Source organism: Leishmania infantum, chromosome 8 (genome assembly GCF_000002875.2).
Source record: "Leishmania infantum JPCM5 genome chromosome 8".
NCBI classification, from domain to species: domain Eukaryota; phylum Euglenozoa; class Kinetoplastea; order Trypanosomatida; family Trypanosomatidae; genus Leishmania; species Leishmania infantum.
In genome coordinates this window covers 177,050-192,110 of record NC_009392.2, presented here as the reverse complement: position 1 = coordinate 192,110, position 15,061 = coordinate 177,050, and the positions used below count along the sequence as shown (strand labels likewise).

Below are 15,061 nucleotides of genomic sequence, written 5' to 3'. Positions count from 1 at the left end.
AGGGCGGCGCTATCCGCGTCGTCCGCCACCTCTCCTTCAGCACCCGCCCCCATGTTTCCTCCCTCTGTCTTCTGTGACCCGCGGCTTAATCTCTGTGTTACGTGTATCTATTTCGGCTGTGCGTGCGCCACGATGGACGTTGCGAGGGAAGGAGGGAGAGTTTGGTGGAGATCGACACAGCTGCGCGTAGACAAACAAGCCGACCTTCATAGCTGCCTCACCACGCACCCGCCGGTCTGCTCTACCATGGCGTCGATCACGTCGTCGTCCTCCATCCCCAAATCCTCCGGCGTCTTCATCTCATCGATCGGCGCGCCGTCGAAGAGGAAGCGAACGCTCCCGCGGGAGATGCCCTGCTTCTTGCAGTACGCGTCGATCAGCTTCTTCAGCTGCGTCCCTCGCTTGATCTTGAAGAACATCTCCGCGCCGTCGGCGTTGACGACCTTCAGCGAGATCTGCTGTGCCGATACGGCAGCGGCGGCCTCCGCCTTCACTGGCGCTGGCGCTTCGGTGTTGTTGTTCCCTTCCGGGTGCTGGTTGGTGTGCTCCGGATGCTCCATTTTGTTTGTGCTGTGCGCTTTCCGCTTGCTGTGCTTCTTCGCTACGTGCGACGCGACGGCAGGGAGGGGAGGGGTGTACGCGCGTCAGGGATGGCTGGCGCACGTGGTTGCTTGCTTTGTATGGTGTGTGCGTGTGTGTGTATGCAGGGAAAGGCTGGAGTGTGATCGATAATACATGCTGGGGCGGCGAGACCGTAGAGGCACCGAGCGATGGAGAGATGGAACAATACAGAAGTAAAGGAAGCGAAGATACGCAAGAGGGTTGGTGAGGCTGTGTGTGTGTGTGTGTGTGCTGAGGGGTGGGGGGGGGGACGTCCCTCTTCTTCCTTGGCGCGCCCCCACTCTCGCTGCGACNGCCACAGCTCCCCCCCCAAAACCCCCTCTGCGTGGGGCGGAACAGCCCTAGACGCGCGTACCCGCACACACACACTCGTGCTGCAGCCATGCACCGATTTCCGTCATCCAAGCAGGGCCTCTGCCTCAAACGCATCCCACCCGCTATCAGAGCCGAGGTGCACTCTTGCCAGTGCGGAGTACGTGTCTGTGGGTGTGCTCATCGCTGCTGCGCTTCCGCGCGCGCGTGCACTGTCACCAGAGGATCTATTATTTCGCTTGTTTGTGTCCCAGATGCACAGGCAAGCACATCACACTGCGGCATTAAAGCACCCACGCGAGTGTACACAACTCTCTTGAGCGCATCCTACTCATGTGCAGGCGATGGACGTTGCTCGGCCGCTGCCCAGGGCGGCGGCGGAGGCGTCTAAAGTGGCGACGGCGCTGCATATGGGTGCTGAACTTCGTTCTGTGGAGCTGGGGCTGCCTCCTTGACTGCTCGCCGTGTGCAGCTCTATGATGTCGTCGCGTCACCTTTCGCCTCTGCCACACTTTCGTGCCTGGTTCTGGCAGCGTCGCAGGCTATCTCGCACACCCGATGGGCACCTCCAGCTTGCCAGTCGGCGCCTCGCCAACCCCTCTCTGCCGCTTCCACTCGACACGGCATACGCGATAACATGGTTTGAGGGCGAGGGCGAGGCTCAGGAGGGATGAGAGAGGGAGAGAGGGGGGGGGACACTGTCGTCATTCCTGGAGAGACACAACGAATCAACGGCGACAACGGGCACGGCGGGACAGATTAGTGGATGACTGGGCTTGACATACAGAGAGATGCATCCGTACAGAAGGCGGAGGAGGGGTTCTGGTGGGCAGGGTGCGGGGTAGCCTGGCTGTCACCACTGCCGTGACGGCCCTGACCGCCGTCGCGGCACAGAGACACAACGCAAGAAAACGAGAGAAGAGACAGGGAGGTGGCTGAGAAAGCGCCGGGCAGAATACCTCCCCCCCCACCACACACACACACAAACAGACCGACAGAGACACACCCTCTGCACGCCAGACACACGAGGAAGAAGAACAGCGAGACCCCTATTCGGTTATGGTGGTGGTGTTGGTGTGCTGAAGCGATGAAAAATAAAGCCCGAGGGCGAATGTTTACGACGAGGACGATGAGTGAGACGGCGAGCGAGCGAGAGCGGGGTACGAAGTCGGACGACGCGTGACTTCCACGAAACGCGCCGCACCGTGTGCGGCCATTCCTCGATCGCCTAGACCGACACACCCGAACACACGCACGCAGACCGAGACAAGGCGGAGCCACGTTGCGATGCAGAGTTCGAGGAGGGAGGAGGAGGTGGTGGGAGCGCGCGGGCGTCTGCGCATACTGAGAGCTTCCTCTCGCCATTTTCTCCAGGGCAGCACGTCGCCATGGTCACCACCTCTCTCGCTCGCCTACGCCCTCCTCCTTTTTCGTTTGTGATCCCCCAAAACAAAAATCGTGAGCGCGCACGCACACGTGCTTGCCGGCACGCGTGCGTGCGTGTTCAACCGATGTTGGCAATCTACCGTGCGGCTCACGAACGGGAGAGACGCGCGACCAACGACGAACAATAAACGACGACAGACGACATGTCGGCACGCGCACAGCGCTCTCCCACCCCCAGAAAGCCGAAAAAGGAACAACGCACACACACACAGCAACGCGCGAACGCAAATGAAGAAGACACAGAGTCCACCAGTGCCACCGTCGTCAAGCACGGGAACGCATGTAGAGAGAGGGAGAGAGGTGTGCACATGATTACCAGAACCCCATCCTCTCCTCCCTCTGTCCGCCAACAGAGGCGAAGCAACAGACATCTAAATCACAGGAAAAGAGCGAGCAAGAAAGCAAGCGCGACAGACACAGGCGCACACACACAGAGCATCAATGGGAAAAAGAAAAGATGTAAACACACACACACACGCACCACACGAGAAGGGTGAAAAGACAGGGAGAGAGGGAAGGACAAGACAACGCTTCACGACGTGTGTGCGGGTGCGTGTGGGCATCAAGGGAGACGTGGACGACACACTATGAGTGGGAGGGGGAGAGAGACAGAAGCACGCATACACGACCAGCAGGGAGAATCAGGGGACAGCGAGAGAGGGACCGAACAGAGGAAGAGACAGCGACGCACTCGCCATGCTTGTGCGTCTGTGTTGGTATGCCGGCCTCTCTGTGTGCTGAGGGAGATGGCGACGCATAACGCCGACACCAGACACCGTCACAAAACGCAAGGGAGGGTACAACATACACATATACACATGTGCACACACAGGCACAGACACACGCACAGAGAGAGAGGGAGCGGGAGAAGGGGAGGAGCAGATATACGCGTCAGGGATGCGTCTGTCGCCTACATCGACAACCCCGTCCACGCCTTTCGCTCGCACCCGCTGCTACCATTTCGCTTGCTCTCTCCCTGCCAAAGCCTGCAGTGGTAGCGCCACCTGCCGCCGCCGCCGTTGGGGCTGCTGATCCTCTTCTCTCCTCCGCTTCCCTTTCTGTGTTTCGTTCCCTGTGCGTCTCCCATTCTCGTTGGTACGCCTTACGGCGTGCACTAATCACCCATCCGATGCCGCCTATCCTGGGCCTCCACTTCGCTCCACATAGAGTTCGACTCGAGCCTATGCGCCGGCGCCTCTTTCATCACGGGCTTGCTGATGCGCACCTGCGCCGGGCAGCAGCAGAAGCAGCAAACAGAGAAAGACACAGCGGCGATCGTCAGCGCCATCATCAGCAGGGCGGCACGGCATCCCTGCGTGCACAGTTGATGCGTATACGGCAGCGGCGGAGGGCGGATGTACTCGTCGCACTGGGTGTAGTTCGGCAGGCACGTGACGAGGCCGCAGTTCTGGCGCGAGTTCGCGGCAGCGCACATCATCAGACGGCACGAGCGGAAGATATCGGTGATGTCGAACGTCTCACCAGGGCGGTTGCCGTGGGAAATCATGTCGGCCATAAGATCCACTTCCGTCGGATCGAGGTTCCCGCGGTCTTCGAGGTAACGCGTGTAGAGTGCCTTGTTTATGCACCGCCAGAACTTGGAGAAGCAGTCGACCAACACGTTACACGTCGTGTAGCCGCTCTCCATCCAGCCAGAACTGTTGCAGAAGAAGCCGCTCGTCTTGATGGCCGTACTCGTCGCGGCGCCCGTGCAAAGACACCGCTCCTTTACGCAGTTCGTGTAGGCCGGTGTCTTGTCGTAGGGCAGCATGCCGTACAAATCAACGATAGGCGGCAGGTACGCATTACAGGACGTGACGGTCGGCTTCGGGTTGAGGATGAAGCACTGCTCTTTCGTGATGGGGCCATCCGCGCGTGCCAGCCGCACACCAGAGGACAAGGACAAGATAACGTTGTCACCGCTGAGGCACAGCGTGGCCGCCACCACGACGGTGGCGACGAGGAGCGGCGATCGCGTCACGGGGCGCATCGTTGTTTCGGCACAGCAAAACGATAACGGGATGCGTGGATGTTTGGGTGGAGTGAGGGGTGGGGGGGTGGGGAACAGTGAAAGAGAGAGCGTGAGAGAAGAACGGAAGGCTGTACTTCTGGTGAGTCCGGATGCTTGTGCGTGCGTTAACGTGAGGGTGCACACCGTATGGCTCAGTTGCTGTTGCCGCCTCTGCCTCGGTGCTGACGTGCGCGCGTCTGCGTGGGTGATGTGCACTGTTGAGATATGCGAGGAAAAGAAAGAGTGATAGTGAAGCCAGTAAGCAGGAACTGGCGTGTGTGCGTGCGCGCGTCCACGTGAGGCTTATCGCATGAACGCCTCAAGGGGGCCTCCCCTTCCCTCTTTCCGTTCAACTGTGCGCCACGCAAGCCATGCGTGCGCATGAAGTCTTCGAAAAGAAAGAAACGCGGCGCTGACACACTCTCACACATGTTGTCCGGTTGAGGTGGTGGTGATGGGGAGGGGTGAGGAGGGGGCAGGGAGAAACACCCCCCCTGCCATCAGCTCCCTCGTCGATGAATATATATATATATGTCTGTAGCTCGATAGCTTCTTCTCCCCACGCACACACACACACAGAGATAGACGCAGCGCACCCCCTCTTCTCCCCCTTAAAGGACGCAGGGACGAATAAGCGACGTGTGCGGTCATGGGCAGCAGGCAGATGCACGGTCCAGGTGTTCAGACCACACACGGGGAGGGGACCATGCGAGTGAGAGGAGCGGTGAGGGGAAGGGGCCCCAAATCGAAAGGAAGCGGAGTTGGCGCACTCGGGGCGCCCGGCGCAATGTGGGGGCATAAACACCCACACACACAAAGAAAATACACAATGACCCCGAGTGCCTGTGCAGCCGACGTGGCCAGCCAACCGCTGCCGCTTTTCGACCCTGTTACCAACAGCGGGCCCATCTACTAGAGTTCTTGGGCGCGTGCGTGCGGCATCAGCAGCCACGGCACATATCCATTCAATCCCAGCAAGAGCAGCGGCGGTCGGTGCCACCGCAGCTTACAGCTCCTGTGTGGAGGTCAGCATAAAGAAGCCCAAGAGAGCCAGCGCAACGTACTTGATAACCTTCGACTCGTTAAACACGATGGTCAAGTACCCGATGCGCGGCACGTAGGCAAACGTCTTGCCGATAATCATGTCCTGCTCCACCCACTCCCGCCCGCTATGGAAGAGAAAGCGGTCGTCGTTCATGTTGTTGTCGCCCTTCGTCAGGTATAGTTTTTTATGATCCTCGGCACGCTCGTGGATGCGGTGGACGCGGTGCACAATAGGAATGTCCTGTCCCGGCAGCGTGTAGACGATGATGTCGCCCACCTCCACCGGGTACTCGGGGCGATGGTGCAGCAGGAGCACATCGCCGCGATGGTAGCCAGGCTCCATACTCCCGCTCAGCACCACGACGATGCTCGCCTCGCAGTTGGTGATCACCGCCGCGCCGCGCCAGCCCACGAGGACGACGCTCAGGAAGAGGCTGATAGTGACGACTTGTTGAACGACATCGCGGATGCGCAGGGACAGCAGCGTGTCAATGTGCTCGCGCATGATGTAAGCGGTGTGAAGGAAACGGGGCGTGAGACGGAGAAAAAGGGGGAGGGAGGGCGAGCAACCTGCCGATGCGGAAAGGCGGAGGCGCGCATGTGTGCATGCGGCGGTGGTGAAGACGGCACAAACGACGGAGGAGAAAGGGCGAGTGGGGTAGCACACACACACACACAGAGGGAGCGATCGACGGTACGCATAAGAGGGCCACCGTCACACGCAGGTTGGCGCCGACTAGGCCACACACGCACAGACAAGCGCGACTGCATTGTCTGCACGTGACTTTGCCGTTTTCTGTCCGCGAGCTCCGACAGTTCTGTCCTTCTCGAGCTCCTCACGGAACATCTGGAAGAGCGAGACAGAAGGAGGCGCACTGCAGCGCCCGAACCGACAGAGACGTCCGTCACCAGCCAAAACCGGGACAATCCCCCCCCCAACACACCCCAAACAGAGCGTGTCTGCCGTTTCACCGAAGACCATTACGGAGGGGGAGGATTAGAGAGTTCATTCGGTTGGGCACAGGCGCGAGGAGGGGCGAGGTGCCGTGGAGACGGGAAGAAGGCGGGGATGAGGCGACGGAAGACACGGGCAACGGCATCCGTGAACCAGTCATCACCACGCCGCCGCCGCTGCCGCCCACCCACCACCATCACCGCCGCAGCCTCTCTTCCCCTTGTCCCTTCCTTATTTAGCTCACCATACGGAGAAGAGAAAGAGAGATCGGTCAAGAAGGAAACCAACACTGCCCGAAACACTCCCGGCAGCGACACGGCTAGCAGACGACGGCGGCCTCGCAGAGAGAGGCGCACCGGCTACGCCACCCGGAAGATACTTCGGCTGCCGTCCGTCAGCGCTGGCCCACGTTCACCTTCGCTAGCCATACCACCCCCGGCACTGCCGCTGTCCATCACGCCCTCCTCCTCCATGCGCAGCGCCGCCTGCTTGAGCAGCGACTTGCTTTCCGCATTGCCGACGCACATGTAAGCGAGGTCAGCAAACGACATGTCCGACCGCACCGTGCCGCCGATGCGCACGCCGACGCGATGGGCGATGGGCGGCCGCGTCACGGTTGGCAGGAAGTGTTGGCTGAGCACCTTTAGGAAGTCTGTGAAGAGGAAGTCCATGTCGCTGCTGAAGGCGGTGAAGATGTGAATGTAGTGGTGCGCGACCTCGAAGAGCGCCGACGTGACGGCGGCGAGGGCGGCTCGCTTGACGTGCGCGGGGATGGCGGTACCCGCCGCCCACGCTTCAGTGCCGGCCTCGAGTCGGCGCTTCTGCGGGCGGCGGCGCTCCTCGCTTGTTGTGGCTGGCGCGCTGCTAGCCGACCCCTCGGCTTTCCTTTCGCCAACACCCTCGCCCTCGTCTTCGTCGCCGTCAACGCTGTCGACATCCGCATCGCCCTCGTTCGCAGTTGCCGCGTCCACGTGCGCCGCCATCGCCGCCAGCCCACTCGCCAGCACGTTCAGCACGCGCGGCGAGAACTGCTGCGACTCCATTCCACGCATTACACACGTAAACAGCGCGCACATCAGCGGCGGCAGCATAGCAGGGCGGGACCACAGCACCTGCTGGCGCGCCGAGTGCCCTAGCCAGGTCTTCGTGAGCAGCAGGATCATCTGAACCACCTCCCTTTCGCGCAGCAGCGGCGCCGACGACGCAGCAGCGGTAGCGCTCTGCGGCGCTCGGGATCCTTCCAAGAGGGAGAGTAGCAGCAGCCACACATTGTCGAGCAGCTCCTGTGCAGCGCTGCTGCCGTTGCGAAGCTGCCAGCCACTGCGGCACGCGTCCAGTTGCTTCTGATGCGGCGGCAGCGGCGATGCCCACGTGGCAATCAACGCAGACGAGTCTGACGCGCTTGATACGGCGGGGTGCGCGGCAACGGCGGCGCAGACGCGGATGCAAAGTGAGGGTAGGGACGGACCCGCCACGCCGTGCACCCCCGCTGCTGCCAGCGACGCGGCTGCAGAGGATGCGTGCGAGAGCCACACGAGCAGGCGCTGCGCGTGTGGCAGCAGCTGCCCACCTGGCAAACGTGGGCGGACAGAAAACAAGTGCACGATCACCTCCGCCGCTGCAGGAGCTACCAACGCGAACGAGCTCGCGGCAGCGCTCGCACGAGGCGACGCTCCTGGAATAGTGCGCGTCAGCAGCGCTTGGACGTGTTCATGCAAGAGCGGCGGTGCCTCCTCAGCAGGTAGAATGCGGAGCGCAACTGGTGACGCCCGCAGCGACGCCACCAGGCGGGTGTAAGCGGTAGAGGTGGTGGCAGCTGTCGCTGCATCGCCTTCGACGCTGGCGTTCAAGTCGTAGTAGGCGCACAGGAACGTCCTCATGCGCATCTGCGAGTCGTCCTTGACGCCATCGGCCGTCGCAGGCCGGTCAGTGAGGGCGGCCGAAACGCACTGAAGCTTCCACAAGAGCCACAGTGCACAGACGCCTGCCTCACCTCCAACACTCGACAGCCGCATCCATATTCGGTCACACGGGTGGCGCGAGCGTTCAACACCACGCGCCGCTCCGTCCGTCGCTGTCGCCGGCACCCCAAAGAAGTCTGCCAGCTGATAGCGCAGCTCGTTGCCTGTTACACGTCTGACTCGGTCGCTGCTGCCATCCCCAGGCGCGCGCGGGCGACCGAGCACTGCAGCGAGGAATGCGTCGACATCCCCCGCGAGACGGCTCTGGCGCGCTTTCGGCTCGCTGTCGCCGTTGCTGCGAGCGCGTCTGGCGTCACCGCCGCCGCCACCGGTACGACCGCCTACACCCTTGGGCACCTGGTGCTTCCGAAAGTGAGCACTCGACCACATACACGCGAAGAGCTGGCGAAACGTGAGACACGCCCTCTGCAGCGCGGTGGCGCACGAGCTGGGCTCACTGTCGGCTGCGTGGCTGAGACGCATCACCGTACACGCCGTCCATCGCAGTTGGTCACGCCACAGCTCCTCCACCGTCTCGAGAGCACTTGACGGTGCAATGATCGCCGTCCGAAGGGGGGAAGGGTCACCGGCAGCGCAGTCTGTGTCACCAGCGCCGGCGTCTGTCCTGTCGCGCGTTCTGCGCCGCTTCTCGCCAGATGAGGCGGCAGATGCGATGTGGACGAACAAGTGCTGCTCTGAGTGCTCCTCGTCATGAGCGCGGAACTGCTCGAGAAACGCCGCCAACACGACATCGACTGCCGTATCGGAGGAGGCGCCGCTGCTTGAAACTCTCGCAGCGCCGCGTGCGTGAAAGCTACTGACGACGGTGTGCAGGAACACGACCGCTGGCGTCTGCACCAGCGCCTCCAGGCTGCCGTTGGTTGCCTTGGCCCGCCACGATGCCTGCACGGCAGCCACACAGACCTGGTAGAGCAGCGCGAGCGTCATCATGCTAGCACGCAGGGCAACAGTGACCGTAGCCAAGGGCACCGACATGGCCGCCGCCGCGCTGTCACTGCACAGGTCCGTCACAGTGAAGATGCGCTTCACGAAGGACGCGGCGAAGAGTTCGGTGCACACGTCGCGCACTTCATCCTCGAACGTCAACTCCTTCAAGGCGGCAACCACCTCGACCGTCCCTCCTCCATCGGCGGCGGTGGTGGGGTCGGACGTCGTCAGCATGGTTGGCGCACTCAGGTCACCGAGTGACGCTGCCGGCACCGTCAGTGCTTTTAAGTAGGCCACGGACATGCCGCTGCGCGACAGTACTGGGACCGATGGCCCTGCTGCCGATGAAGGCGCGACCGCCGACTCCCTCGCTAACGTCGACAGCACCCGGCGGAGCACCTCTACGGCGCGTGGCTCACTACGCAGCGTACACAGCAGCAGCGAGATGAGCTGTCGCGTGAGCAGCGCAAACATGTGCGCCGCGGTAGAGTTGTGAGGGGCCTGGGCAGGTGTTTCGACAGCCCAGCCAAGCCGCCCCTTCGCGTGATTCCGCCACACCCGCGCCACATGCGTCACTGAGCGCACCGTGTGCGCGACAACCGAGGGCCAGTACGGGTTGTGGCCCACCACCGCGTACGCTGCGACGAGCGATGTCGTGAGGGCCATCCACTGCCGCTGTGCCAGCTCGAGCCGCCGACGTGCGGACGACGACGATGCGTTCGCGAGGGACGCATCGCAGAAATCTTCAACGGAGAGCGACACGAATGCGTCGACGAGTGCGCGCAGCACCGTTCCAGGGATGCACTGCAGACACCTCGACAACCACGCCGGCGTCTCTGTTGTCGCTGCGGAAGTTAAGGCGGCGGAGCGCAGAAGGAGCGCCATCATCGAGGAGCGCGCATGCTTCTCCTTGCCGAGCGCCACCAAGCTGGCCCACTCCTCGGCAGTCATCTGATTCGCCAACCAGAGCGACACCCCGCCCGACCGCCGCTGCTGCGGCGCTGCTGCCTCATCTGCGTCGTGCCCGTCCTGTCCGAGGCAGTCCCACAGGTGCGACACCATGTCACGGAGCTCCTCTGCGGGCCCTGCGTGGGTTCCGAGGGCGACGGTCACTGCGCGCGCTAGCGACAGGCGCTGCAGGATGAGCGACGAAGGCAGGAGCTGCACCGGCAGCTGTTCCAGCGCCGACGGCGACGGCGCAAGGACTTCGCTGCCGCCATACCGCGCTGAATGTGACCGCAGCAACGGCTGCAAGTCCGCCAGTGTCAGCGATCCGACGAGGCTGCCCACGTGACTCGTGAGCTGCCACAGCGCATCCTCGAGCATGCGCAGGTAGTCGTGCACCTGCTGCGTGCCGAGGTCCTGCAGGCAAAGGATTGTCACGGCACGACACTGGCGGATCGTGTACATGTGCTGGATCATGAGCGCACGCCTGTCGTCCAACGCGTCACCGCAAACGCCCTTCAGCTCCTCCACCGCAGCCATGAACGATGAGTTGAGAAACAGCTCCAGTTGCGTTGTGTGCTCCAGCACTGCACCCGCAGAGACGCACGTCGGTGTGACCCCAGCGAGAAGCGCTTCCATGAGTTCCAGAGCCAGAAGCATGCGCTGCAGCCGAGCGTCATCGTGCTTCTTCCGGCAAGGCCTTGCAGCGGACGACGGTTTAACCTGCTCCTCATCGTGAGCGCTGCTGCTGTTGCTGCCCTTGTTGCCTTCCTCGAGCTCCGCCGCGACGCCGCTCAGCCGCTGCAGAAGGCTTTCTGGGTCCAGTGACGCCCCGGCGGCTTCCATAACCGCCTGTCGCACCGGGGGAAGCGAAAAGACCGCACGCAGCGAGCGGATAGCGGACGCCGGGTCGCCGCTGTCGTCCACGACCGAAGAGGCGGCGGCCGCGGCGCTCGCGTTAGCAGCGAAGTCGCCCCGCAGGAGTAGGGCATCGACAAGGTGCGGCAGGTCGTTACCGCGGCCTAGACGAGCTGTAATGTCGCGCACAAAGTCCACCAACACAATCGACAGAGACGAGGGCGACGCGGAGGAGCGAAGTGAGGTGGCCGACCCCGCTGATGTGGCCGCGGTGCGCGCAGCAAGGCGGAGGATGGTGGGTAGGTTCATGTCCACCACCTGCGGCGCCACCGTCTCGTACGCCGTCAAGCACCTCGACAGGGCCGCCTCCACGGAGGCGCGTGTCGTGGGGTCGTCGTCGATGGTCAGCACCGCGCGTCCCACGGTGGCTGCGGCGGCGGCGGCGTTGACGAAAACCCCTTCTTCGGTGCCGTCGCCGTCACTATGGGCACCGCTGCCGCTGCCCGTCTCGCTGCCGTCGTCGTCCTCGGTCCCCGTTGCCTCGCCTGTGGATCTGGGAAGTCGATGCTGCTGCGGTGGAGACCATGATGTCGACTCGATCGCACGCGATGACGTGGGGTCCAGCAGCGGGGCCACTACCTTCGCAAACAGCAAGCCCAGGCACTCATAGCCCATCCCCTTGTTGTAGCGGATGTCTTGCGCGAGGTTGAAGAGCGGCTGCGGCAGTTCGTGATCGTTGGGAAAGCGATTGGCCTGACGTTGTGCTGCCGCCCCTGCTGTCATCTTCGTCGTGTTCACGAGAGACTTCTCTACAGTGGCGAACATGCGTGCGATGCTGCTCCACGATACGCTGCGCAGCCCGTAGCGGTCTAGCAGCTCTGCTGGGTAGGCCTCCATGAAGCGGTGAAGACCCAGAGCGAGCTGCTCGAGCAGGATGAGAGGAAGGTTTGTGTTGCCATCCTCAGACTCGTGCATCTGTCGATCTGCGCCAGCTTCGTCATCGCCGTCAGCGCTACCACCGGGGCCAGCACCACCCGCCGCTGAGCCGGAGGTGATCGACGGCCGAAGTACGGAGATGAAGGAAAGGTAGGAGGCCGCCGAGTGCTTGGAGAGCGTCGAGAGAAGCGACACACGGCTGGCGAGTGACGTCACACTGCCGCAAGTGCTGCCGCCAGCGTGGTTCGCGTGGCTCGCCGTTTGGAGGGACAAAAGAGATGTCGTTTCGGCATCACCGCTGCCGCTGCCGCGCTGCCGCTGCTGGCGGCCGCCAGCTGAGGACGCGGAGTCGGAGCCACTGCTGTGCGCTGAGGCGGCATCACTGGAGTCGCTGGACACCGAGGAAGACCGACTGCCGTGCTCTTCGTTCAGATGCATCGCCGTTTTCTTTGCCCCCTCTTTCCGCTGCTGCCGACGCGACGCCCTCTCGAGTCCGCGGCGCGCGCGGGACTGCTGCAGCAGCACAAGCCGCCGCTGCTCCTGCGCGAAGGAGGACCACGATTCACCTTGGCAGAAGCTCTCGAAAAAGAAGGGTGCGCTCACGCACCACTGCGCAAGCACGAGAGCCGCGCGCGCACGCGTGGCCTCGTCGTTGCTGTCGGCAGTAACGCCGTCCTTCAGCAGCGGCTCCACAAGCCCCGGGTCGACCGGCGGCGTAGTGGCGAAGGTGTACAACGCGTACTCGGAGGCCTGGCGAATATTGTGCTGCATCAGTCGCAGCTCGTCCTCACGGAAGTACACGACGTAGCGAGTCGCACGGTTGCACGCGGTGCTGGACAGGAGCTGGCTCAGCCAGTACTGCACGTCTTCGCAGGCACTGCAGAGCTGCGCCGTGAGCCCTTTCGGAAGGGCTGTGGCGGCGCCGAGCGCGCCGTGCAGCATGCCGAGGCGCTGGAAGAGGGAAAAGATGGAAAAGAGACTGGCGGCCGACGCGCTGGCGGATGGGGCGGCCGCTGACTGTTGCTGACTTCCTGCGATTGAGCGCCGCGCACACAGCTGGATGTAGCGATGAAGCACATCCAGCAGCGCCGGCACACGCGTCGCCGTTGTCTGATGCCCCGTTGCGCCCTTCGCAGTTTCACTGCATGCGTTCGGCGCAGCGCGCCGGGTCTGCTCTGTGGCAGCGTCGCTGCTGTCGCTGACATGCGTGAGCCGCTGTTGGAGTTGCTTGTGCTTGTTCGCAACAGCCTTCAGCAGCGCGGCGCAGGGGCGGGTGTGGTAAAGGTCGTTGATGGGATAGCTTGCCTGCACGCGTCGCAGCATCTGCGCCGTCGCAGCCACCAACACGAGCGCCTGCGCGAGGATCGACTCCCGCTGTTGCTGCTGCTGCTCCGCGCTGCTGCTGCCCGGTTGCGACTCCTGTCGTTCCTGTGTAGCGGCGCCAGAGGAGGTGGGGATACCGCCCAGCAGTAAGAGGGCAAGGTCCGTGCAGCTCGTGAGAAGATGTGCCACCGCCTTCGTAAAGTCGTCCGATGAGGCGTTGCTCCGCAGAGCACCGCCGCTTCCCATCGCTACCGTCATCTCCTTCAGCAGTGTCAAGAGCTCCAGTGCCTGGGCGTAGGCGTCCGTGAAGATAAGACAAGCAGCTGTGGCGGTGCTGACTTCAAACAAGTGCTGTGTGGTGAGGACCACCGCGAAGCTGACAGCGTAGACGAGCGCGTCTGTGTAGCGAGCTGGTGCCTTCGACACATCTGCGACACCGTTGGCGTCCCCGCCGCGGACGGCCTGCAGCGCCTCCTTCCACGTGCTCAGTAGGGTCAGGGCATAGATGTTCGCTCGTCGCGCGTCCTTGAGCGACGCACTCACAAAATCCTCTGTGCTGTGTCGCTTCAGCCCGAGAGAGCCGTACCGCTCCAGCCGTTGTAATGCCGCACACGCGATCATCGTGGCCGCTATCAAGCCCGCGGACCACGTCGCACACGGGGGTCGTGAAAGGCGAAGGCAAGTACGTGTGTGTGTGTGTGTGCGTGTCCGGATCGATTAAAGGTGACAGTCAAGGGTGGGGGTGGGGTGGTGAGAGGGCCCCTTAGTTAAGAATCGACTGAGGCACACACGCACTGGCTTTTAGAGCTATCGTGCATAACAACACCGGCAACGCCAACAAGGTGGTGGTAGTGAGGAGGAAGGGGGGGGCACAGACGCCAGTGGCAGAACGGAGGATGACGGGCACACACGCACATAGATGGGGCATGCAAAGAGGAGAGTGAGTGGGTGGGTAAGAGGGAGGGGGAGCCCGCGCGCGCATGTGTGTGTGTGTGAGGTGCGCGGAGAGGGGGAAGGGGACGCAGAAGCCGGCCACACTCCGGCCGTCGCAGCCGTCCTTGTGCTTCGTCTCTTCCTCAGCGCCCCCCCCCGGCGTGACACTTCTGCGGCACTCGTTCAGTGGCTTCGGTGGCACACACACAGAGGCACCTTTCTCCATGATCTGCTTCAGGAGACCCTCGCACCCGTGCAGCCACAGAACCGTGCTCTTACTCGCGTGCCAAACTTCTTCATCGCAAGAAGTTATGGTAGGGAAGGGGGAGGGGGGAGATGAGCCGCGGCGCCGCGATGGACTGGCGCCCCCTCCTCTTGCTCTTGCTCGTTCGCTTTTCTCGGCTTTTATGAGAGGCACAGACGGGTGCAGACCGCATTCTTGTTAGCTCAACGACACACACACGCATGCGTACACATACACAGAGAGAGAGGGTCAGCGAGAGGGATGAGCACCGCCGCCCCCTCGCTTTTCTCCAACGGAAATCCAGAGAAGGCGCCAGCCATCTGTGTTGCCATGCAGAGATGTAGATGTAAAACAGAGAAGGTGGATTGGGTCGGAGCGGGGGGGGGGGTAAAGGGAGGGGGAGTGCATCAGACACACACACACACACACTCGAATACGCACGTGCGCGTATGTGCGGCAACCATCGTCATGTCGCACAAGGAAAGCGCAGACCGATGCACGAGAAGGATAGAGATGCAACGAGA

At 62.6% G+C, this 15,061-nt stretch overlaps 4 protein-coding genes across 4 annotated transcripts; all 4 read right to left on the bottom strand.

Moving 5' to 3' along the window:
* Positions 1-206: 206 nt before the first annotated feature.
* On the bottom strand, positions 207-560 carry LINJ_08_0480 (putative small ubiquitin protein; the record flags this gene model as incomplete). Its single annotated transcript, XM_001463349.1, has 1 exon — positions 207-560. One exon carries the CDS (start codon positions 558-560, stop codon positions 207-209), a length of 354 nt encoding a protein of 117 aa, XP_001463386.1.
* A 2,933-nt stretch (positions 561-3,493) lies between these two features.
* On the bottom strand, positions 3,494-4,369 carry LINJ_08_0470 (hypothetical protein, unknown function; the record flags this gene model as incomplete). Its single annotated transcript, XM_003392184.1, has 1 exon — positions 3,494-4,369. One exon carries the CDS (start codon positions 4,367-4,369, stop codon positions 3,494-3,496), a length of 876 nt encoding a protein of 291 aa, XP_003392232.1.
* A 1,027-nt stretch (positions 4,370-5,396) lies between these two features.
* On the bottom strand, positions 5,397-5,939 carry LINJ_08_0460 (putative signal peptidase type I; the record flags this gene model as incomplete). The annotated part of the gene is made up of 1 exon (XM_001463348.1): positions 5,397-5,939. One exon carries the CDS (start codon positions 5,937-5,939, stop codon positions 5,397-5,399), a length of 543 nt encoding a protein of 180 aa, XP_001463385.1.
* An 809-nt stretch (positions 5,940-6,748) lies between these two features.
* On the bottom strand, positions 6,749-13,981 carry LINJ_08_0450 (conserved hypothetical protein; the record flags this gene model as incomplete). Its single annotated transcript, XM_001463347.1, has 1 exon — positions 6,749-13,981. The coding sequence occupies one exon, from the start codon at positions 13,979-13,981 to the stop codon at positions 6,749-6,751; it is 7,233 nt and encodes a 2,410-aa protein (XP_001463384.1).
* Positions 13,982-15,061: the final 1,080 nt, after the last annotated feature.